Source organism: Parus major, chromosome Z, assembly GCF_001522545.3.
Source record: "Parus major isolate Abel chromosome Z, Parus_major1.1, whole genome shotgun sequence".
Lineage (NCBI taxonomy): Eukaryota > Metazoa > Chordata > Aves > Passeriformes > Paridae > Parus > Parus major.
Window position 1 is genome coordinate 33646333 of NC_031799.1, and position 26733 is coordinate 33673065.

The 26733-nt window shown below is 37.1% G+C and overlaps 1 protein-coding gene across 9 annotated transcripts in view; it reads right to left on the reverse strand.

The window, feature by feature from the left end:
• Positions 1-3116: 3116 nt before the first annotated feature.
• Positions 3117-26733, reverse strand: part of PRUNE2 (prune homolog 2 with BCH domain) — a 130832-nt gene continuing 107215 nt past the window's right edge. For 2 of the 9 annotated variants that reach the window (XM_033520381.1, XM_033520382.1), the window contains 9 exons: positions 24149-24325; positions 19902-20004; positions 16219-16350; positions 15973-16059; positions 12167-12265; positions 10361-10396; positions 9796-9834; positions 8301-8348; positions 3117-6080 (listed from right to left, as the gene is read on the reverse strand). In XM_033520381.1, coding sequence (XP_033376272.1) covers positions 6035-6080; positions 8301-8348; positions 9796-9834; positions 10361-10396; positions 12167-12265; positions 15973-16059; positions 16219-16350; positions 19902-20004; positions 24149-24325 — 767 coding nt within the window. In that variant the 3' untranslated portion in view covers positions 3117-6034. The remainder of the gene's footprint in view (positions 6081-8300; positions 8349-9795; positions 9835-10360; positions 10397-12166; positions 12266-15972; positions 16060-16218; positions 16351-19901; positions 20005-24148; positions 24326-26733) is intronic. The other 7 variants (XM_033520379.1, XM_015653268.1, XM_015653269.1 and 4 more) reach the window with 6 other exon arrangements.

Here is a 26733-nt window from a genome sequence, read left to right on the forward strand (position 1 = left end):
CAATTGCATCTTGCTCTTTCCTTTCTATATTTAGTTTCCTAATTCACATTTATGACGTCTTCTGACTCATGCTTATTCTGTTCAAATCACTAAGAAATGTGCAAAATTTCTTTTTCTAAATTTATACAACATTTCCCATTTCTTCAGCTTTCTCCTCTGCGCTGTCTACACAAGGGCTGAGTGGATTTTATTCTACACTGAGTGAACACCAGATTAAGCCACTTATCTCCAGGGGTTCCATAATTTCTTTAAATAAGGGGGGAAAAGAACATTTGGAACAGAGCTCACTTGTGCTTCTTTTAAGTAATGGCTCCAGGCAAACAGGCTTTCTATGCTTCAGGTTTCCCCAAGGAGAATCAGAATTTGGAAGGAGGCTGGATTCTCAAGCAGAAAGATGCCTGTAACCCTACCCTCCCCCAGTCATTTCCCTGACCTGTCCTTCCCTCCCCTAGTTTTCCTTTCTCTGACTGATAATTTTAGCAGTGTTCCTTATTCTTACATTTTACTTTACATAAAGGCCAAATTTCACATTTATATTCTCTGTGTTCTTTCAGCTGAGTGTTTAAGACAATGTTATTCATACTTCAAAGGGATGAAGGCAGAGATGAGGTTTTGCAGTCTTGATGGCTTAACACAGGTCTGTGCTAGAAAGCCAGCACTTCATTTTCATTCAGAGAGTCTGCTTTACATGCCAGGCCTCAGGGAACAGCATGGGAAGTACTCTGTGGATTACTTTCCTGCCATTGCTGGAGGCTCCTTTGCTTGCTGCAAAGAGGCAAGGAGATAAGGTTTTGACACAGCAGATTTGAATTTTCTTTCAACTGATTATATTTTAGTGGTAAGTTTTGACTTGGCTAAATAGACAGTACTGAGAAGTGAAATAAAGGAATAAATTTAATTCCTTTGAACAGTGTGGCTTGAAAAGCTTAGAGTTCAAGTTTTTCTGACAGACTAGATCCTGCATGAGAAACACTGCACTTTTTTTTTTTTCTGCAGCAGCCCCCCACAGAGGTCACAGCTGGTCAACTCAAACACAAGAGAAACCTCATTCTTTGCAGTCAGTATTTACTCCTAAGACTGTTCATAGGTGACCAGTGTTGTGTTAGGACAGGCAATTGGTCTATTGCCTCAAGGCATTTAAAAATCATTCAGAAACAGTGCTGTGCTGCATTCAAACTACTTGTTTGTAACGTGGTATTTGCCTGAAATGACATTTCTTCTGTCTTTACACTCCAAATATGATGCACTATAGTGGTGACATAGGACAGTGCGTTCCCACACCTAACATAATTCTGGTTTCAAGACTAAAACCTTCATCCTTTGAAGCCAATGAAGACCCTGCTAACAATGCAAGTATATGCACATATTAGCACACAAAATTGATTTTTTTTCTAGTAATAATAGAATTAGTTTCATTAAAAAGAAAAAAAAGGCAATTTTGCTTTTGGATTCCTGTTTTATATAAAAGACCAAGACACTGGATTTTCCAAAATGAAAAAAAAAAAAAGGAGATTGCAAGTGTGCTTGTAAAATCAGTCATGTGGGTTTTTTTCCCTAAAAACAACAATTGCTACAGGATCAACCAACAGAGATACATAAAAAAGCCTACAGCAGTCTGCACTTTTAAATGTACTGTCGTGTACCAAAAGTCTTGAGAGAGGTTCTGCCTTACTTCCACAAAACAACATTTAACATGGTTATCTCAAATACAAGAAGACAAGGAATAAAAAAATGTTATGAGTTTAGACTGCAGTTCCTTTTAGGTTCTCAAATTTGGCAGAGCACAGCCCAGTCAATTCTACTGCTTGGGTTGAATGGACAAACTAGAGTCACCAGGACTGCTGAGAGAATTCACACTGTGGGAGCAGTGACCACTTCTTCTGAAATGAGTGAATGTTCCTAGGAAAAGTAAGTCTAAGAACCAAGCATAATTTTCAAACAAAAATTTTAAACATAATTTTTAAAGAGACTTCGGTACCTTTGCAAAGTAATTATTTGGGAGGAGAGTTTGTATTTTGTAGAGGTTTACCTTTTTTCAAGGAAGGACCACATAACTGTAAATCGTAACAGTGCGAACAGTATTTAACTTAACAGTGCTATTCTCTGGTCTTTTGAGCACAGAAATGATTTCCTGCATGCTAACTGTATTTTGTAATGGGAACAGGGTGCCAGAAGGGTTGCATGACTGGAGGAAAGGGACAGCGAATGAGAAGTAAAACTGCTAATCTCCTGATTCTTGTTCAATTGGTTTAATTTGTGCCAGGCAATACAGGGACACCCTTCTTGTTTCTAGAAATAAATAAATATGGCTGCACAGCTAACACAATCTGATCTGTCATTTATCCCCACTAGTTCCACTAGTAGGAAACTGAGGGTCACTTCCAACACTCAAACTGATAATTTGGCAAACATCTGAAAAATCTCCAAACTTATCAGTCAAGTAACCTGTTTTCAACAAGCATGAAAGTTTTGTTTAATCCAACTTATTTGACTCTAAAAAGGTCTAGAAGCACTCAGAGAGCTGCTTGCAGGTGAGTGGCAATTAAGAAGCCACAGTGCATCACCTTTAATCTCATATTTGGTGCCTCACTGGACAATGCTCAGGATAGCTCCAAAAATCAGCCAGGTTTACTTAAAGTAGTGGTAGTATAAATTGGCCCATTTGGCACAGAAGTAGACTAGCGTGTGGGCACAATGCACCAGGCAGGTGAGAGGACTGCATGTCCACCAGCTCTGACCCCTTCCTTCACTGAAGTCAGTCAGGTTGCTAATGTGCTCAGGGTGGTTTCACAGTCAATGTCCTCCTGCCCCACAGCTTTTGCCTTTCTGACATATGAGATGGACTATGTGCATTTGATCTTTACACAATAGCATGGACACAAATTAGAAAGAAATTTAAAGAGTTCCTTCTGCTTTCTTTCAGGAACAAAAGCCAGGATTTTAATACATGGAGATGGGGAATGATACCATGAGATGTAAAATTGAGTCCATTTCAGTTTTTGGAAGGATAGACAGGGAATGCAAAGGAAAACAAAAAATGTTTAACTATGCAAAGAACTTATCTGAACCAATCAAGTGTTCCCATGCACCCAGAGAATAAAAAAACACCACAATTTGGAGCTGAAAGGAAACATGACCAGTGGTGCGTTGCAATTCTTTATTTAGATTCATAGGTATATATATCCATACAATGCTATTAGATATTCTTGTATTGCTTAATCTATAATTTAAGTCAGCATAGGTATTTTAACAAAAAAAAATTGCAACTACTAATTTATATTTCATCTGAGCACTCTGACACACAGTAGAAAAAATCCATATATAAAAGCTTTTATCTGTGCAATTATATGTACTATGTTTCTCTTTCAACAAACTACTGATTTAGCAATAATGGTTTGTTATTGTTAGTATAACATAGATTTGCCATATCGTTACATTAAAAAACTTTTCAAAATATATTAATAAGCAAAGATAACAATACTTTGATCCTGCAGTCATTTTTAAACTATCACATCAGTGCCCCATTTTGTTTTAATGTGACATCTGGCTTAAATTCCTTCCATCTTAGGTTGCCACTGTTATTCTACCCATATTAATCACATTAAATTCATAACTTTGCTACTTAGTAATTTCACACAAAGCAAATAGAATTAAATTCAACTCTGAGCTGACATCCACCACTAAAATCACAAATCTCTTATACCCCACGTAGGTCTCAAATAGTGATTGAAGATTTGCACTGAACCTCTGCTTTGTGGTAAACTTCTCTTCTAGTGGAAACTTCTCTCATCTATTGCATAACACAAGTCACATGGCTTGTCCTAGGAGGCTTAAACTACAGGTCTACAAAAGATGCAATTTCATGCTACTCAATGCTTTTAATAGTTTAGATCTTAACGAAGCTTAATTAGCATCTGTAAGTCAATACAAATATTTATCTGTACATAAAACATTATCCCCAATATACTAAGTGACAGCACTTTTATAAGGCAGACACAAGCCAGGATTCAAATATCTGAGAAAAGGTGGAAACTACCAGACCCAAGTTTAGGACAAGGTCACAGAGCAGCAACAATGGTCAGCAGGATTTCACAGAATCTCTGTGACAATTTGCAGGAACTGACAGAAAAGATGTGGTACAGCAGACTAGCAAGTAAGACAGAGATACCAGCAGGGACTGCAGAGAGCACATATTTTGATTTTCATGCCGGCCAATAAGAAAGCATTCTTTTGCCTTTCTGACAATTATGTCAGTCTTCTTTACAGCAGCTGAACAACTGTGAACACAGTGATAGATGCTTGCTTCACTGCTTGCAGACTACCTTGCAAATACAAGACAGAAACTGACAGAGTAGGAAATGTGCAAACCACAGAACAAAAACATCGACCTTTTAAATGAAGGACAGAATAGAACTTTCATGCTCAAAAAAAATGAAGGCTCATGCTTTACTGCCAGTGCTTAAACTTTATGCCCCAAGAAATACTTTGTTTTGTTCCCTTTCATTAATAATTCTGAACTGAAAGCAGGGCTAGAGTTAGACCTTACTAAAAAGGTGCAACTTGTCTTGAATTGTTATGCCTAAGGATTTCTTTACAATGTAATGAATCCACAGGTGTAATTCTAGGGCATACAAGAATCTTCTGAAAAAAAGAGTATTTCAGAGAGTATGTAATCATAAGATTTCCATTAGGACTTCCCAAAAGGCAGGTGAGTCAGTAAGAGAAAACATTTGTCGTATTCTTGACTCGTCAGTTTAAAGCAGACAAACAGAAATCATTCAATAATTAATTTGCACACTCCTGCAAAAGCATGATCTGAGAAACTGAAGCCATGTCCCAGTAAGGAGCAGGACTTACTGAAGTATCTTTTGTGCCAATAAATAGGACAGCAGGAAACAACCAGCGCTTAAGTTTTTTCCTTTTTGTGTTTTTACTGGCGTGTTCTGTGACACAAACAATAATATTATAAGACTTACTTTCTTATTTAATAGAAACATCTGGAGGAAGAATTTAAAAAATATTCCTAACAAATGAGTATGACTCCCAGTTTTCACCTCCTAGTAGGAAATGATATCTGATTCATATTCTGAGAATTAATAGCCTTTACAATTGGAGACAGGATATAGCTTTAAGACTCGTAACTGTAATAAAAAAAAGTGCTCTTGAAGAAAAAGACTTAGAAAGCAACAATAAATTAATGCTTCAAGGATTTTAGAATATATGAAAGTCATTTATGGGATTAGCTGCTTCTAGAAAATTATGCCTAAAATAAATATACTAAACTGAATTATTAAAATAAAATTAATTTCATTAATCCTCTGGGAAGTCTAACGAGACTAATTATTATCTTTTAGCATATCACACTTTTCTCTGACTAAATAAAAAAGTCATTTAATGAAGATGAAAAGAGTTTTCAGACAGCAAGGAACACAGATTCCTAAAAGCATGAATACTTTGAGCCCTTAAGAAAGGCTCTTGAGAATCACCTAGTTCCAGCCCTTTTGCCTTGTGCGGGGACACCTTTCACTAGGACAGGCTACCCAAAGCCTAATGGCCTGTCAAATTCAAGAAAGTCCTGCATGATTTCTAGAATTATTTTTAAGCAATAAAGTTGCTGCTGCTCTGTGACACAAGCAAACTAACACTTATTGTAACAACTAACTATTGTGTTCAGCTATGCATAAACATTAATATGCTGAAGACAAAAATGAAAAAATCCCCATCCTCATTGACCTATTCATGAGGCACACTGTTGGCAAAACGGTATCCTTTTAAACAGAAATGGCGCACACACACATAGAAACCAATGCTAGATGGTATACTTTTCCTAATGAAAACTGTGTCTGAAAACAGTAAAAATAACCAGGCCTCAAAATTCTGCTGTTTCCATGGCAAATAGGACCGGCCCTTTTGGTCTTCTTGAACTTCTGAACGACAGGGGAAACTTATAAACCAAACACAATTGATCAAATCACTTATTGTACAGCATGGTTGTGATTGTCTGGGTGATGAAAATCCATGTGAACCCTCTTCTTCAAATGCCTGGCAATGATGCTTCTTGTTTCAGGGTCATGTCGATGCTATTTATTAAAGACACAATGACAAAGAACAACAACAAATTAATGAGTGCTCTGAAAACACTAAAATAACATGGCTAATTATTTCCCCAATCCTGAGCTCTCACAAAGTGTTTGAGTATCCTTATCTCTCATTTACTTCAATGCAGTAGTCTGAAATAACTTACACACATCCTATCTACATCTATGAAAGTGCACACTTTGCTAAGTGCTGTTACTGTTTTATTGAAATAAAAAACTACTTTTTCAGCAATTCCAATCTGAAGTAAATCAGTTGGGAGAAGATCCACTGGTGGAAAGACATAACAGTGTGGCAGGAATGGGTACCCCTAAAAATGTTACTAAGTGTACAGTTTTTGCTATTTAGTGCAAAGCATATGCCATGAAACACTTCAGAGGTATTCTTTAGAGGAAGAAGTCGTCTTCATAAATGTTGCCTCAAGATACGATCTTCCTTAAAGAATACATAATTTTAAATTTCCTCATAATTGTATTTCATATTATTCGTTCAGAATATTCATAATAATTCATAGTATTTATGAACTGTTACACAATTATTCTTCTACTAGGAATCACTTCACAATATTTCCTTTAAAGTCATGAAGAAATGCAACGAATTGACCAAAACAGAACACAGGAAGCATGACAATAGACAGAAACCTTTGAAACAGAATGAAAAACAACAGAAGCAAACTAAGTGCTGGGCAGACTCCAGAGGTGTTCCAACAGAAAGCGTACAGAAAAACAGTCTCTGTAAAACTGCTGTTCCCAGAGTGAGGGGATTTATGTAGGATGCTATTTCCTGAACAAATGACAAAAAATAAGGGATATGATCACAGGAAAATTATTGCCACTTCTGAAGAGAGATTTATATCTACGCAGAGAAAATAAATGCCATGAATTAGCATTAATCTGGCCTTAAATATATTATATAAGAGAAATTACATTATTTAACATAAATGTAATTTCTCTTCTCTTTTTGCTGCCCAGCTTATCATTCAAGAAAAACAGAAAAGTTGTTCAAGCCACAGAAGGTCAAAATCGTGCACGGCCTTTAACATGTCATTTTTGGTTCTCATACTTTGAAACACGGTTCTCATATTGACTTACTATGGGAAAAAAAACAGTGTCTAAGAAAAAAAAAGATAAGATATAATGTCAACTGGATCAGGAATTTATCTTATGGTTCCAACCTGTGTATGAGGTATGACAGTGTGACAGCTTACTAGAGCACTGTGAAAACCAAAGCTTCAATTTATTTATGCAACTTTTCGCTACACACACTTCTAATTATCTGCCTGTTTATTAACACTCATGTCCCTGATGGAATCTTTCTGCTGAGGATTTAGGTTTACTATATAATATTTCCCCTACAGTGTGAGACACCAGTGTATTTCTACACACCGGTCAGAAGGGCAGGGGCAGCAAAGGCCTTGATCTGTCTGCCCAGGGCACACTGGCCAGGACACACACCCCACTGCAACGCCTGGCTCTCCTGACGTGCTGTTCTAGCAACAAACTCGGCGCTCCTGTGACACACTGCACCTACAAGCACTCTCACTCAGGAACAGGAAGAGCAGCAGCGCAGGGTTTTCCACCTGCATGGTATCAGGCAGAGGAACAGCATACCAGAGGACTGACACATCCCCATTTCCAAGTGAACAAGTCCATCTTTGAAAGGAAAAGGCATAAAGATGTTTGAGACTTAATCAGGAAAATAATTATGAAAGAAGCTGAGAAGCAGAAAAGCAAAGAGAAGGCACATGTTAAGAGCGGGGCCCAGAAAACAAAGTAAAATATAAGACTTTTTAATCTTTGAATGAGGATGGCAAGTTTGAAATTGAACATAATGCATGGAACCATCTTCATTGTGATCATGCTGCACTTTTTCTATCTATTTTTAATATAATTTAACCTGAATATTCTCAGGCTAACAATTATATCTCTCTCTGCTTGGAAATGGTTAAAGACACTTCAAACACATTCCCAATGCAACACAAATATAATATATCTTCAGTATATAACACATATATAAAGTATATAAAATATAAATATAATAAAGTGTCAATGCTTTGTCTGCTTGTACATGTTGTTCCTGAATACTGCCATAAATGTATTTAGTTCTCAAAAAAGTTTTAAGGAGTCTGCCCAGCCTCAGTTCCTAGCAACATGGTTGTAAAATAATGTTAAAATGTAATGACAGTATTAGGCATAAATTCTTACTCCTGCTCCACTGAAGCCATTTCTGGATCATTTGAGAGGCAGCTAGTTCTGGATACAAGGAAAAAGATAAGTAAACATTTTTTTCTGTGTTGATTTCTTTCTCTTTTAAAATATGACATCGAATTTGGGGATGTAATATCTAACTGTAGTGAGTATCATTGACAGTACAAACACACAAATGTTTTTAGGAATGTAGGGATCTTCGTGCCCACAACACACATTAGTCTGAGTAACAAATTTTAAAGCTATTTCTTTAAGTTGGGGAAGGGAAATGCACTACAGTGATCTCATACATCCAACAGTAACAATAATCAGTGGTGCCTCATATGAATATTTTGTTCCCCTTTCACTTGCTATACTGCAGCCTCTACTATTTTAAATGGAGTAACAAGAAAGCAGCTTTCTTCCACTCATTGTCACATATACAATGCATTTGAAAATGCTGACAAAAGGGATAGAAGTTGTATTTCAAGGCTGGGTAAGCCTTTTTGTTTAACAAAATAGTCAGGTGGCATCAGGTAACTACATATGGGAATTTATTGCTTCTGAAGCAGTGTTAACTGCTAGAATAAAAAAGCAGTGGCCAGAATTTTAGACATTTCTCTGTGGTTGTTTTAGAAACTAACCTCAGAAGAACTGAAGGAAAATGTGTACTCTGAAAGAAGGAACTTTTAGAAAAAATACAGCAAAGAAGAAGCTGTAAGTTGAAAACTGTGAAGTGCATAAGCAAAAGGAAGGTGATTGGAAAGAAACTACAAAACTCAAAATCTTTAGTTACAAAATCTTCCTCAGAGAATCTTGTACTAGAACCAGCACAGGAATTTTCTGTACAATACTCACATAAGGAAAGTGCACAGTAAACTTTCTAAAGCTCTGCTCAGTGAATCAAGTATTGTGTACCTCTTATGGATTTCTTTGGTACTCTACACTATACTACCACATTATATTCAAGTCAAAGCACAGAGTTATCACTTCAAAGTATCTGATCATCACCTGCCACTGGTTTATTAAATAACCATAAACAATATAATATTATCAAGTATTAATTTCTCAGCATATTCAGCTAACATTGGAAAGACAGAAGAATTTATACACCTACCTTAACTGAGATAGCTAACCATAATTTAGTGAACTGTAAAAAAATCTTAGAAATAACTACCTCTTAAAAGCTGTATAAATCAACTGACATAAAAGGGAAAGAAAATGATTAATGACCCATTTTAATGGAGTATGTGATTTCAGTCATTCCCATGACTACAGAAACAATCATCAAAAAACAGCAAATTTTTTTTTATATAATGTAAGGGTATAACTATTTACTACTGAGACACAGCAGTACAAAAGCAGTGAGAGGGGAAGTAAATTCACAAATGGGGCAACTTACACAGTAATTGAAACTACAAATTGACTGCTGTACCAAACACAATGTACTACTGCATTCCAGCTATTCCTGTGAAACAATATAATGCCAGCATCCAGCTGAAAGCTATCTTACTTAGCTGCTTCTGAAGCTTCCCTCAGTTCTTCATCCAGTCTGCATGAGTAAAAGTTATTGATATAAAGAAACAGAGAAGCAAGCAGAGCATAAGAGTGAAGCAGAGCAATAGCAGAGCAAAGAACAAGTACAGTACATGCTTTTAACATAGGCACCCAGTATGATTAAGGGCTGACTTTAAAAGCTCTTCAGTTAAGTAAGATACCATTTATTCTTGTGCTGAACCCACCTTAAATTTGTAAAGTCCTTATTTAGCTCACTTAGAGGCACAGACTGAGAAGCAGCAGGGGTCTGAGGCATGCCCAGTGGACAGAGCTGAAAGCATTCACTTGCTCTATCAGATAATGTTAAACTAGCTGCAGCCTGCACCAAGTCAAGGACATTTACAGTTCAGTGAGTTTTATTTGCAAGGGAAGCTGATCTCAACAGCTTGAAGGGGAAAGTAAGATGCCACATCATTGCAAGTCCTCTCTCATTCAGCTGTTGAGGTCGCCTGCAGGTGAAAGGCTGTCACACAGATTCACTCCATTATGAGCAACAGCATGGGCTAGAAAGCAAGTTTTACCTCATTCTTCTTTTAATACACTTCTCTTCATCATACCTTACAAGATGAGAGTGGATGAAAGAAGAGAAAAGATGTACAAGTTCATATGGTACAACAATCATATTGTATTGTGCTTCTCTGAAAACTACTTAAATAAACACATAACCCAAATTCTGGCATAACATTATGTATTTTCTAAAGGTGGGATTTTTCTTGACCATAGGTGGTATGCTTGCTCTTGGAAATGAAGTAATTATGAAGGCAAAAAAATGAGTTGTATTTTTCTATAGGAATCTCTCTGAATTTGCAGCAGAATGGAAGCTATGAACTGAACACTGCACTTCTCCCTATGGTACGGGAACAGCCACTCACAGATGCTTTGAATGCACACAGCCACTAAATCTTCTTATTACATCTTGAAATGCTTGCCACCAATGGGTGCAATTGTCATCTTTCCAGTTCTGTCTTTTTCAGCAAAATCATGACCTCTCATCTGGCTGCTGATGACATGAAGTAGACATTACCCTAAAACTCTGTAAGTACTAAAGTTTCTTTGGTACCAGTGCTGTGATTGTTTCATCTTTTGGTCTGAGAGGTGAATGGACTTTTCGAACAGTCTTCAGTTTATAGCGAAGCAAAAATGTGTGTAACAGAGATGTGCCACTGTGTAACAGTGTGACATACCAAAGAAACAGACACGAACTCTCTGACTATCATGGTAAGGTTTCTATCAAAGACAACTATAAGAAACTAAAATGTTTACAGGAATCAGAGGAACATTTGTTAGGCATGTTAGAACATTCTTAGCATATTCCACCTCTAAAGAAGTTACAGGAGCAAATGAAGCTGAGTGAAAGTCTCTATGACCCCTGATTTCACAAGTGCAATTTACTGCTATATCCAGACCTGAGCTTCCCACTTCCTCCCCGGAACTGCACCACCAGCTTGACAAAGGAAATTACTTTACAACTACTGTAAAACAGGTGTGAAAACTCCTGCCTGGGCTGAGAATATCTATGACAACTTCAAAAGCTGTCACTGATCAGTCATAATGAAAATACAATTATACTTGCGTATCTACTCTTCAAACTACCTTCTAGAACAGGCTGTTCAAAACCTGGAACATTTGCTAAAGAGAACAATTAAAAAAAATTAAATTTCTGAACAGAACTTAATAACAACTACATAAAAACCATTATCTTTTCCAGTCATGCTTTCAGTCTTGGTATACCATTTCTTTTCGTTGTTTTCAGGTCTGAAAAAAAGTCATTTGAGGAAAACAATGCCAGTCAACTTCCCACCATTTTTTAACAGGTATTTTCCTTTGGAAATGCCTGCATTTGAAAAACGTCTTCACATAAGCAGCAAGAACTGAGAGACTGTCTTTCAGGGATTGTGGATTTAACCACAAAAATTGACAAGGCAAGGAACAGTTAACCTATGGAGTTTTACTGGTCTTCTATTGAATAGGCTGTCTTTTAATTAATGCCTCTGTTAAGAGCCTTGCACAACTAAAATTTGAAAACACTTCCACTTAAACAGAGATAAAAGTTATGAAAAAATACAGCCTAGATGATACCTCATCTAGGAAAGGCCAAACAATTTTCCCACTCCTCTAGAAGTAAATATTTATTGTGGTTTGTGCTTCCATTCCACAGTGGTCTCCTGCTTCCCAGTTTGACAGTGACATGTTTGTGGAACAACACATAATCATTTTTAAGAACATTAGGAAAGTGCTTTCTATTCTTCTTACAGTCTTTAACACTATTATTAGTTCGTGGAAGTAGTTTCCATTAGAACAAATACATACTGCTGTACATCACTTACTTGACAATACTGTCTGGTATATGCACATATTCCATTGGAATCATCTCATGAAGCTCTGCCAACGTGTTGACATACTGTATCTTACTGCTGAACTTAGAGCTGAAACACAGCAAAAAGGGTATTAATTGACTTTCCCTCCCCATCTTTTATAACATGCTAAAACCAAACGAAGAAATGTATTAAATGTATTAAATAATTAAGCATTTGGATATTCGTATTTCAATTACAGACTGAGAGACTGTTAATAATTAATGACTCAATCCACCTGCCACAGCTACAGAAGGCTGGTAAGAGGCACGTCTTGTGAAGTGGGATAGCACATTTTATCATGCCAGCCCTCTCTTGCACAATGGCTCAGGTGTCAAAACTTCCCTCTAGGAAAGAACCAGGACTTTCACATAGAGCCTGAAGGTATTCAGCCCAGACATAACTGGTGGGATATAAACAACTCAGCTTTACTGATAGAAGAAAGAGGCAGCTGTAACATCTTAGAAGGCAAGGTACCTGGCCATTCCCACCTGAACTTGAGTGAACGTAAATGCAATGGACTCTGTTTTGTGGGCTTCCTCTACTCAATAAAGACAGTGACAATAACTTTGGTAAGATTGGAACCCTCAACACCAAGATCACCAGGAGAAGAGGACCAACGGGATGACATCAAGATCATAGAGTGATGATATTATTTCTCCTTAAGTCTGCCTGTGTTTGTCAAGCTCATTCTCCTCTCCTCACACTCATTTTCTTTCTATCTCTCTCTCACATTTACTGCTAAATAAAAGTCTGCGCTATTTACTTCAGCATATGGTCTTGTCTGCACCTGAATTTGGACAGACACATCTCTCTAATAATTTTAATAACCGTATCTTAACACACAGTTCAGCTGATCATGAGCCTACCTGAGTTCTAGTGAGACTGAAAGCAAGCCTACACCTTTTATTGTTCCTTCTCTAGGCTGAAGCACATTACTAAGCCAACATCTTAAATTGTAATGCCTATATACTAGACAATGTGATTAGTTTTACAGTTTGAAGGAGATGTGTGAAAATTTGGAAAATAATCAAATCCCTTACAGAGTACTTGAAAAAAGAGATGGGAAGCATTACTTGACATGGATATAATCATCATGACAGTTATCAAGGGCATGTGATGACTTAGCATTTCTATTTTACACCAATTCTCAATCAAACACAATAAAGCTGAATTTCATAATTTATTCAGAAGAGCACAGATCTGATTGTGTCTATTCTTACTGCATGGACTTTTTATGACAAAATAATTGTTTATTTCAGCTGTGCTATATGATTCATTTATTGTGCTTGTAGAATGATCATTTGGAAAAAAGGCTAAATTGTTCAGAAAATACACTTAAAATTTGTCTAACCTAAGTTATTTGGTAAGTGTGAGGTTATGAAAAATCTATCTATCTTTATCATTTGGCTTTTAAATTTTTTAAATTTAACTGTGGTTGTATTTAGATCATCTTATAACATCAGTAATAGTGGCAAACTCATATTGACCATATATGTTAAGTCTAGGTCTTGAAAACCAGAACATATTCTTCCTATTTACTGCTGACCAGCAGGTACACCCAGACATGGAGCATCTGAAATAGCTCTGAGCAAAGGTTACTGTCCTTCCCCTCAACACATGTATCTTCCCAATAATGCAAAGTGAGATACCTGGAACAGGAACACGTGAAGGTGCTGTGAACAGTTCTTTAAGCTCATTCATTGTAAATTGTTTCTGTACCCAATCAGCATAACTAGACACACACACTGGATCAGACCAATGGTCTGATTCAGATTTACGTTTTAGATCCAAGAATCACCCACGATTGTCCAGTCAAACCACATATACAGATTCATACACATTTTATACACAACATACAGATTCTTAGCATTATATCCAAATTGTTCATCACAGTCTGAAGCATCAGCATTGCCATTTAAAGTAACCTGGCAAACTGCAAGCCAAACATAAGCCTCTAAAGATGGTGGGAAAGCACTAAAAAATCTTTCAGTGGGTAACTTTTCCTCCTGAGGATTCTTCTGGGTCCACCAATTCCACTACAGTGACTGATTTCTAAGTAATTCCTTCATGTGGGAGTATATGGGCATCCCAGACACACTTTCTTTCAGACTTCTAGGGAAAGTAAGCTGCCAGTAGTGGTAACTTCCCATCATTTAAATATTTCAGTCAAATGCCAAATATGTTTCACAGACTCTTAAAAAACCCCTTAGAAATCTAATTTCTTACCTAACACAGCTCAAATTATTTTTGGAGTGAATATCTATAAGGATTCTAATAGAATAGCTAAGATCTATCTCTGCTACCTTCTAGTTCTTTCATTCTATATATTCAAAAAATGATTTTTCAGTCAAGATGGATTCCACATTCCACTGAATTCTCCTGCTAGTTTTTGAGGTAGAACAAAGAGCTGAGATAGAATTAAGGGTAGCCTACCCTCAGTGACTTGACTGCCCCCATTTTGTTGTCTTTCAGGTTTTGGATTTCTACTGTTTAGTCCCACATCTCAGCTGATATACAATTAAAATTATATTGCTTGCTTTTAGCTATCTCACTGATATCTCTGCTTGCCTTGTGCCTATTAATTTCTCACTCTAAAATTCCCACTGTGCCTGTCAGGGGTTTGGGGAACAGCTGTGGACTAGCAAACTAAGCTATTGTCATTGGTCTTCAATCTAATCAAGTTTTTATCTCCTTATCTGAAGAAAGGGAAGTTAATTCATAACGTTCTCCTGTCCTTGGTAAGGGTCCAAATATTTCATGTCATCCTCCAAAAAAATCACACTAGCCATGTGTCCTGCCCACCTTTTTCAGCTTCAGTTTGCACTTCACATTCGTCATGCATCAAGACTCAATCTATTTGGCTGAGGTGGTAATTTAGTGTGTCTAGTTTGGTACCGCTAATCTGCTTTGCCAAAACATTTAGAGTGAACATTTTCTCTTGTATGTCAATGAAAAACCTCTAATCACTGCTGCTCAGTATGGTCATTTTGAATAAATGACTAATGAATTGAAATTGACATGACTTTAAAAAAGACCACTTCTGGGAGCAAGTAGGATGGCAACAGAAATATCTCAGACATCGAACGCATCTCAGTGAATCCTCGTAACTACTGGTGATAATTCCAAGTATTGTTTCCCTTTCACTCTGGTATTCTAAATTGTTACTTTCATCTTGCTCTTTAAGATACCACAGGGAAAAAGGAGCTCTGTTATGACATTGTACCTGTTGCACTTTGGCAGCAATGGGACAACTCATGTGCTTCCCCACACCAGTGTCACATATCAGGACAGAGCACCCTGTAACAAGAGATCTCCAGTGTCTTCACCCGAGGTCTGTGAGCAGAACTCCCTGAGAACAGTCATAACTCATCTGTGTGGCTTCTGTAGGTGAAGCTTCTTGTCCTGCCTGAAGAAACTCTTTTTTATACCTGCCACCCTGCTCTCCCTGATCTCAGGATTTCAACTGCATACTTGCCTATCTTCCACAGTAAGTCTGCAGTCTTTTATCTGGGCTGTGAACAAAGACTAAGGAACTGAATTCCCAGTACATACCCATACAGGATTACAAAACCATGCCTATGATTTCTGCAACTAGATACTCATATAAATCACTTTATTCCTGCAATTCACCTTAGGGAAGTGAAATTCAACTTCCAAAATCGCAACATGATCTATAAAATGAGCTCTATTCAGTGAAAGATTAACAGCCATGTTTGATCATTCAGGGTGCTTATGTATTTCAGGGACATAGAAAATCACTGGTATTTACTACATACCTTATAAAAGGTCGTGTCACAGCCAGAATTGTCCTGATAAACCATGATGGATGAACAATTATAAATGATTTCAAATTCTTCCGTAATCTAAGTAAAAAAGCAATAGTTTCTTAGAAGAACAGAAAAACCCACAAAAGCTAAAGAAAGATCATATACAGTAAACCTTGGCATGCAGGTAGGTGAGTTACAGAAACAGGACACTGTTCAAAATAATGGCTGCGGATCAGACAGGAAAATACTACTCACCGTCGATCAATCATCTGATAACATTTTTTCATCCAACCCAGTCCAGGCATCCTTCTTCTTGGTGTTGCTCCATTCAAGTAGACAATCATATAGTCTTCAGCTACCATCAGCTCTAAGGTACTGATTACATACCTGATAAAAATACAGGTGTCAGTGAACATATATTGTACATTATTTGATTGAGCCGAAATTAAATCAGGCTACTAGGAATAAATGAAGGCAGTCTGAACACTATGACAATACAGGCTTTTCTCTTCCTTTAAACAAAAGCAAACACTTAGCACTGATCACCATGGTACCTGTAGATACACAGCTAGAAAATCACAGTCCTACATGTGTCTTCAAAAATATGTGGTTTCCTTACAAAAGAGTTTAGTTTAGTGAGTCTTCAAGTATCAGTGGTGAATTTGCTGCTTCTCAAAAAGGAATTGAATCAGAAGATTTTGTAAGGGAGAACATTGCATCAAGTGAAGTCCTAGAAACTTCTGAAATTAACTCTTGAGAAACTTCTATTCACTATTCTAATCACCAAGTTTGATGAATACAACAATAAAAAGTGTCAGAAGATACCTGTTTATATTTCTTGTGATCCTCACACTCCGGCTACAGAGTCTGTGACTGCAAAATACAAATACTTTGACACCCAGACCCAACAAAACCTGTCAATCAACTTGACTGATGGGACAGACAATTCCTGACATCACTTCATTTTTCCAGCAAGACACTCCCAAAACTCATTATCAGACAGTGCTCTTGGGGCCAAATGCATCCTACCTAGAAAAGCACACTACTCATTCAAATAAGAGGATAGCTTCAAATTCTTGTTTAGGACTATCTATGCAGATAGTCCACTCAGAGGTTTCTACCTCATTTGGGAGCTGATCATTATCAGAATGTTCAAACTGTTCTCTCTACTAGCCAGCTGCAAGGCATGCCTGTGTAAAAACTCAAAGGCAAAACCACAAGTCACACCTTAAAAACCTGAATGCCTGAGTGCACTCACTACAAAAGGCAGCTCTATCCCTAAGCATAATGGCCCCTTTCAGAGTTGTATGGGCATGCGTCACAATCTAATCTGACCCTTAAATTCCTTAGGCAGTGTCTTTAAAAGAATTTTAGGAAATCTAGTTCTCAACAGAGAGTGGTATTTTACCCGGGCTAAAGTAAGCAGCCATTATCTAGACCAGTTCCATGCATTTGGTAAATCCCCTCCAAATCACTACTCCCTCAATGCATTCCACAGCTCATCCTTTCTTTGCAGATGCGCATTCCCTGCTTTTGCCTGACATTTGTGAAGGTTTATGTCTAATATATGATGGTGATATAGGAAAGCAAGGGATTGCGTGGACATTCTGATGCATAAAGCTTATTTAATAGCTACTTTAACAAAGCTACTATTTGACAGGTTATAAGATTAGCCCTTCCCACAGGGCAGAACATCTAGTGCTTCAAAAGCACTTAAACACTGAAACACACAGAACTGTGTAAGTGCATATTAAAGTACTACAAGTCTTTCATTTATGGAACATGACAGTCTGAAGAATGTCTGTTTATTAACTCTGAAGGGAATTGTGCCTATTATGAATTAATTTGTTATTGTAAGAAAAATTATGCCAATTTCTCATCAGAATTAAGAGGCCTATCATGACAAAAAGGAATCTTGGCTAGTTTTTTATTCATATCTCACTAATCTCACATACTTTCATTCAACAGCTCTTATGCAATGTATGTTGAATTAGATAATTTTCTATTTTTAGGATGCTGAGCTCCCTTGTAAACCTTACCTATGTAATAATTTCTTATTATTTGGTAATAATGGCAATTTCTTCATTATTTAAAAAGATGGACAGAAATTTTCTCATTGACTAGAACAACTGAATCACTCAGAAAGCAAAGTGCTGGTTTTGTTTTCAAAGTGTAGTTTTTCTAATTGAGATTATTTTAAAAAAATTTAATCTGTGGACTGGCTTTAATCTGACTTTCAGGCAGCCACAAATTAAACAGTAGTGTTTTTTTATGTGGTTCTGCATTATCTACAAAAACTGCTGTATAAGATGCTTCAAGCATTTTCACCCAAATTCAACCCTTCAAAGAAAATTTTACAGAATTAGTCAATATAAAAAATAGGAAGAAGATAATTGGAAATGTGAAAGGAATTCAGACAGGAAAGGAACAATTGAGGACAGTTGTTAATCAGAAACTAGAGGTAGCTTATATGCTACCAGAAACATTCTGTATCAAAAAAGAGATTCAATGGTTTGCAGGTCTCTCTAGATCCCTATATAATTACCAAATATTTAAAAATGTCAGTTACTGTATATTTAGTAAACTGTTGCCCTCCCTCTATTTCCATGCAATTAACAAACCTAGAATGGAAAGAAAAAGGTGAACTTACTCCTTTTTCTTATTCTCTTAGAAAGAGCCAACTGACTACAAGCCTTAAAATAAGCTGCAAGTTGGCAGCCAACACTCCAGAAAAAATGAGTAAAAAAAATAATTATAAAATTGACTCCAGCAATATCCTTAAGCCATATGTAAAATGCTCTTAAGGCCTTCTCTGCAGTTATTTTATCACCAGCTCCATCTGAACAAAGGTCTTGGGTGAAGACAAAGAACTATTGAATGTCAGTCATAGTTACAGCCAGCTTTGTTCCTTACTTATCAAGCTAAAACCACTGTAGCAACTCCTTCCTCTCTTCTAAATCACTGGGCATTGTGTGTATCAGTTACTGTAGGTGACATTTTGTTCTTAGAGGCTCTACCAGGCAAATGATATCAGTTGTTGTGACGAGAAACTAAAACCGAGTCTTGATTTTCACACGTAGAGACAATGTTAAAGGCACTGGCTGCCAACAAGTGCATCCTCACAGACTGGAATATTACAGAGACGTGGGTCAGTGCCTTGTAAGCTGCAAATGGCAAAAGCCGGGTCTCCTGCTGGCTTTAGGAAATACTTACTGTGTTTTAGCACAGAAAACATTGGAATGATTGATTTTTTAACAGGTGTAAGAGGAAGTAGCTGATACCACTTCAGGAGAGTGCTGCCTTCAAAATTTTGGGCTGTCAAACCAATGGCTAGTAGAAATAATTTTCCTGTGATAGACCTAGGGTTATGTTGCCAAATTTGTGTCCTACCTAACTAGCCCCTGCCACTTCTAGCTGCATCAGAAGCAGCTGGAGTCAGGAAGCACAGTTAGAGCTGCTTGTGTCAGCAATTGCCATTTATCCTGTTTTTAAAAAAACAAGTGTCAAGAAAACGCCTGGTAACTCCTAAAGAGAGTTTAAACCCAAGACAGCATATATTAAAAATACATTCAGGGATGCACATAATAAACGATGAACACTGAAAAATTGTCTAAGCCCCTGCTGATTTTTCTGAGCAATCTGGAAATCACTAGTGAAATAGTGCAAAGACAGTAGCCCCAACAAGGTGAAGATACTGCATTCCCTGACATTTAGAGAGATACTAACAGTCAGGTTTGGTCCTGGCAAATACACCTTAATTTGGGAAGGTAAGAAAGATAACAAAATAATACTGCACTGAGCAGTTTATCCAAAACTGCTATCTTCCTTGTCACTTCCCTTCTAACAACCAAAATTACCTCTTAAGGAAAGAGAGGTTACCTCTCACTGCATAATTTTGAGTACTGACTCGAAAGTCACATTGCTCACATATCACTCACAGGAAAAGATTTTCCATGACATAGTTGTAATCAGTTCGACTGCTGTCTGGCAAGAAGCATGCCGCAAACACAATGATAGCATTCAGACCATCACCATAGTATCCTGTGGAAAAAAAATGAAAACGCATTTTTACCTTTGTCAGAGGCTTAAACAGGATAAATTTAAAAAAAGCAAAACCTCAAAGTCCTGTAATAAAGCTGCTATGTCTACTGCTGAAGCATACAAAAGTGCTTCATACCAAAAGTTTGAAAATGTATGAACTATCATGAAGTGATAAGGAAGGACAGTCAGCTAAGCTAAACCCTCAAAAACTAGACATGGCACAGCTACTAGTAAACTTTTTATAGTGACCAGCAAGAAAACCTTCTAAGGCTTTACTTCTGGTTCATTGCAGCTCTATGGCAACCATGTACTGAACGCTCATCTCAGACTGAGGAAGAAGGGGCTAAAGAATATATCCTACATTTGCTGTCCTGCATTGCTGAATTATGCTTCACAAAGTCTTGGAGTTGGCCTGTGAAGCTCCAATGGCTTTAGAACATTAAAATTATTACTGCACTCCACTATCCCTTAAAAGCTCCTGGGGATCAGTTAAATTCTTTGCTGCAAGTTTGGCATAAATTACATTTTAACCTTGGATACTCCAGTTGTCCAATACTGGCATTCTCTGCGCTGCATCACTGCCCAGTGATAGCTATTAATCTTCAAAGCTGTAGCACTACCATTCCAGGGCCCAGCACAGTTGCTTGTTATCCAAAAGAAAATGTTTCTTTTTCATGAGGGATTAATGTTGGTTAATCTTCTCCAGAATCCTTTGCAGCTGCTATGGATTTTCTGTATTTATCACTAATAATACATAAAAAATACTCCTGCATTTCAATTGATAGTTTTGCTTAAAGGATACATGCAGTTAGGAGGGAATTTATGAAGATGCTGTAGAATGGTTGTAGGTAGATAGCACTAGTGATGCAGAGACAGATGTACTCAGAGAACATTCAGAAACCTTTTGGGTTTAGAAAAAAACTGACCCTGAGGGAGAGATGATAGTATCTGTGAAGGAAACTTCAATTCCCCTCAGGAACATGTTTTCACGACAAAAATTGAAGGATAATACTAACACTTGAACAACCTTTCCAGAAGGAGATTTTAAGATTTTTACAGTGCTTTCTGGATAGTAGAGAGCAATATCCAAGCCTAACTAAACTCCAGTCCTGTTTTCAGCACATACTATCATTCAGCTAGATTATTTGGAATTGGGCTGGTTTTGGCTGGCACAGAGTTCAGACCAGCGAGTATGGGGCTGTAATTTGATTTGCATTGAAATTTGATAGTTGATAATACAGAGATGTTTTTGTTATTGCTGAGCAGTTTCACTAAGCACCAAAGCCTCTTCTGCTTCTCATACTGCCCCCCACCTCTCAGAGAGCAGGCTAAGGATGCACAAGAACTTGGAGGGGGGAAGACAGGCCAAGACAGCTGACCCCAGCTGACCACAGGGATATTCCAGACCATATGGCATCATGCTCAGGAGGGGAAGAAGGAAGTAGGAGGGGACATTTGGAATGATGGCCTTTATCTTCCCAAGTCACTGTGTGATGAGGACCTGGTCTCCTGGAGATAGCTGAGTACCTGCCTGTCCTTGGGAAGTAGTGAATTCATTCCTTGTTTTGCTTTGCTTGTGTGCACAGGTTTTGCTTTATGTATTAAACTGTCCTTATCTCAACCCAAGACTTTACTCACTTTTCTGATTCACCATGTGGGAGTGAGTGAGTGACTGTGTGCAGCTTGGTTGCCAGCTGGGTTTCAACAAAACAACAACAGGAAAAAGCAGTATTTCTCTCCCCCTCAGGTTTACAAACAGGGAAATAGGGAGAACATTTCCTTCCTTCCATAAATTTAATAAAAATTTAAAATATTTTATATCATGCTGCCATAAAGCAAACTGTCCAGCTGGCACAGGAACTTGGCAGTAAGACCACATTACGGCAGGTGCATCCACTAAATTACACAGCACAGTCTGCAGTTCATGGAAAGCAAAACAATTATGTGCAGATGCTAACTAACAATACACAGAAGAAAAATCCACAGATAAATCTAAGCCACTTTTTCTCACACATGCTTGAAGAGAAGGAATGTTCACCCTAGGGACAAGTGTATTTTAATTCATCACTGAAAGCCAGTAAAAGCCATTTGCCCAGAATCTCACGTAGCCTAAGAAAAAAAAAATCTAAGAAATTTCTCCATCAGCATATGTTAAAGACAATCTCAAACCTACACTGCCAAATCTACTCTTCCCTTCCCTATTTTTAGGGAAATACCACCTAGATTCTGCATTTGGGGTTATCTGTCATTTGGAAGGGAGAAATGTTCAATAGATCTTTGAACCATCAAGAAATGCTTGACTTGACTTCCTATTGCCTAATTTTAGTCAGAACCTAGTATTAATTTTGAGATTGAAGAAGACTCCTGGCCCTCTAAACACTCCACTGAATTACTGCCAAAGGGAACTTCATATGGAATGGGCCTTGCTGCCATAATGTAGAAACTTTAGTATTCCATAGTAGACTACAAAATTATTTTGTTTCCTTGCCTTCAATCTGCCACTTCATAAATGGAGAATTTAATCCAGTCCTTAATTTACTTTGATTTGCCTAGATATCAGGAAAAAATTCCAGTTTAGGCAGCGGCAGGCTGAAACCTATCATTATATTTGACACTGTTTGTTTTACGATGAATAATGGTATTGACATCTTTCAAAAGTAAAGAAAACTAAATGCTCTTCATCTTACATTTGAGTGATCTAACAAAATATCAGACATGTAAAATTTGAATTCAAATTATTGCATACTCAGAGTTGAGGCGAATTACCTAATTACATTAAACATTGATTTTTCACAAAAGCCATTATAAACTTCAGCATTCAGTAGGAAACATACAAGTTTTTACTGCAAATGTATTTTGACTAGTTTACAGCATACAAAAATATATAGACAAACAACATTAGCAAAGCCCAAAAATATTTTGTGTTTGTTTCCTAAATTAAGCCATCTGTGTATGTTTGCTAAACTGTGTCTGAGGTGTCATCATATTCATAAATCTTTGACAGTAGTGTTGTAGTGGAAAAATGCTTGCAGGCCTAAACATCTTTATTAATTCTGGTAAAACCTTCTGGTTAAACCCTGGCCACCATGAATACCTGTAGGCTAACATTTAGCTGCTTTTAATGTAAAAATTAACCATAATTCATTTATATAATTTTACCAGATGGAGGCTCAACACTGAAAATGTTTTAACTTTAATATTTTAGTATCTTTAAGTGATGCTGTAGATCAACAACACTGTGACAAAAGCATCCTAATACAAACTCAAATCTTACCTCTGAGATACTACATTGCCTGCCTCAGTTTTTGCAGGAATAAAACAACGCAACCTAATACCTTGCTTAACAGGTAGCATAGAGTGCCCCCAAAAAATACAGAATCCAAAGATAATCACCTGAGACACCAAGGAAAAGGCATTTAGAAAGCCTTGTTTAATTTTCTTCCTTCAACTATAGTAAGACTTAGCCATTTGAATTAATTTATACAGAATACCATGAATTCTCTGAGGAAGCTGGATAGCAGATGAGCAAAAGAGAAAATACAGCAAGCACATGGGGCCATTTTCCTACTTTAAATGTTTTCTTTGATATGTTATTTGATAGTTATCAATAAATTCTGTCAAAAGTCTGATAAAACAGATCCTGGTGAAATGCTGTTGACAACAGAAAAATAGAATAAAGCAAGTAGTCAGATGAATGAAAGCCCCAGGGAAAACTATCTGTTTTCTTTCGCCACTCTACTTGTTTAGATCTGCGTAACCACATCCTTCATTCAGCAAATCACTAAGCATTGTACTTCCTCACACAAAAGGTTTTGTCAAAACTCACCATATGAAATTTTTAAAGTTTTATTTTGCTGCAGGTCCAAAGCTTTTTCCCTTGTTCAAGACAGTTTTATCCTACAGTGACCAGATTGTTCCTGACACATATATGTCAGTATGCTGCTTCCAAAATAGCTTTGAATTTGAAATTCTTACTAGTCATTGCCACATTGAATTGAAAGCCTGGCTGATTTCAGCCAAGGCTGAAAAATAAATTCTCTCTCCCCTTGTCAGTATGATAACAGAACAAAAATAAGAATAAATCATGATCAATAAAGCATTAATTTTTTACATCAATTTAGAAAACGCTTGCAGCTTCTCCTACCTCCATGTGAAATGACCTTTTTGTATGGTTCAATGACTTTCATATCAATTCTCTGTTCTTGTTCTCCAATAACCACTGTCCTCCATAACCTGTTGTCCTCTCGCTCCTCTTCAGCAGTGTACTCTGGAATTGACTCAGACTCCTCTTGGGAAGCATCCTTAGCAGCAGTCTGATCTTCTGAAAAGTAGAACTGTATATATTACCTCTTCCTGTGAAATATATTTGCTGTTACATACATTTGAGATGGATGACTGTAATCAACTGCATTTTTACAGCACTGGTATAAATAAGAGCAGAATATGATCATCTGACAGTCAGTAAACAAGAAGTTTCCATTTTCTTAAGACAACTCATCATTATGAACATTGAAAGAACTGGCAATTATCACCAAGGGATTTTTGCATCCAGCTGGTAAAACTGAGCAGCTGTTCACTAAGGTTACTGCACAGTAGGCCATCTAAAATCTATGCTGAAGGTACAAGAACTATGCTAACCCACCCTGTCAAATAAATGTGAACATTGTAATACTTCCTGTCTAGAGAGGAATTACCAGAGAGCTATAGCTTCTCAACTTTTTTTCCCAGTTTGTCTTCAATCTCTTTACATCCACTATCAGCAACTGTGAAGAACACTCATCTTTGTCTGATTCAGTCATGCTGACTCCTCATACAAACACAGTAGTTACTTCCCCCTAGGACTGTCTGAGATTAAATGTCAATTTTCTCCTGCTGTGAAGTACAGAGCAGCCAGGCAGTCTGACCTATTCTATGAGCACCCTAGAGAGAACATAGACTTGCAGTCTGAAGACACAATGACCACAAAATACTAACAGTATGGCTGACAAGTGACCATAAAGTCTCTCTGCTGAACACTCCTAGTTTCAAAAAAACTGGGAAGTAATTAATAAAATCTTCATTTTCGTTGCACATTGATGGGATTGCTCTTAACAATAAATTTAACTACATTCCAGTTTTTCAAATTTAATGCCTGTTTACAGAAAAACTGACATGAAAAGTGATTATGTCCACAGCTGGAATTATTTAACTTCCCTCTTTAGTGATTGTTACAACATGCTGTGTTTTCCAAGGGGGGAAAAAATTCCCTCTCTTATAACATCCTTGCTGAAACACCTTTGCCTCGTGGTTCTGTGTACGTATTATTAATTTACCTTCAAAGTAAAGATCCTGTAAATTTTATGCATGACACATATTTGAAGTAAACTGTTCTTTCTAAAGCATTATTCTGGCTCTGCAGTCATAAGAGCTGAACTTGACTTGCACATCAATAAGTGAGGTAACAGTAAACAAAGATACAGAGAGATACATCATGACATACACAGGTGTCTATAAAAAGCTGCAGGCATTCTATTTGAAAACACTACGGAGATCTATGAGAATTAAGAATAAACTAAAAGAAGTGATTTTAACTGACAAGAATTAAAGAACACAATGTTTCATAGATGTCCTCAAACCTTTCTATGCGTTGGGTTATCTACAGATGTGCCTCTCTGATTAATGCTTCTTCTTGGACTACTTGTAGTGGCTCAAAATCTAAGTATATGATCCTCAAAACACACTAGTTTATCATAAGAATTGAATAAGTTATCTATGAAATCAGGAATATGATAGTATTCATATATATATATATTCAGATATATACAGTAGTATATACATCACACATATCTACATAGAAGCTACAGACACATACACATACATGCACTATTAATTTGTAAAACTGAATTCTCCTTTAAATCTTACCAATAATTTCACCAAATCTGTTACAAACACCAAGTTTCTCTAAGCCCACAAAAAAAGCTTCATAAAAAGATAGTTAAGCACATATTTATTGCTACACTAGGACTAATGAAATCTGAATGTCTACTGCTGCCTGTCATTTATTTTCTGTCCCTAATACAAAATATTATTAGGGAATTATGCTGGCAGAAGGTGCCCCTCTCTGAGGCAGATTCTCTCATGTGCAATGAAATCTGAGGCTATAAACAATTCTCTAATTTACTTAGCTGCTGCCTGATGGAATCTTGAAAGGAAGGACAAATATTTCACGTCTTTCCTTACTGTCTAACCAGCCTATGAGTCAAAAACATACCCAAAAAAAATTGTATTATTGGTGGAAGCAGAGATGGAAAAGCAAGAAACATATCTATGTGCACCTATAGTGTGACTATACAAGCCTTTCTGCTTTAAGAACTCCAAATAAAGTGAGTTTGAGGAGATCTAAGGTCAGACAAAGTCTGACAAATAGTGGGGTTTTTTCAAGTATAGTATTTCAAATTGGTTTAACAGTTGCTGCTGAGCAGATTAAATACTGAGGAACTGAAAAATGTTCACAATGCTCACAATGTTTCACAATAGCATTCAGCTTTGAAATACCACGTATTCTGTGACACTGAGAATAAGCTTACAAAATGCATAACCCCACTACCTCCGATCCTAGGTATCTTAATGCAATTTTATGTGTAGTCAGTTTTGCAAAGGTACTGTTGGTAGCAATATGAAAATTGCAAGCATACAGTCGAGTTGTACACACTCTGACAAGCTATTGCAGGGCAGCCCACTCCTGTAAGG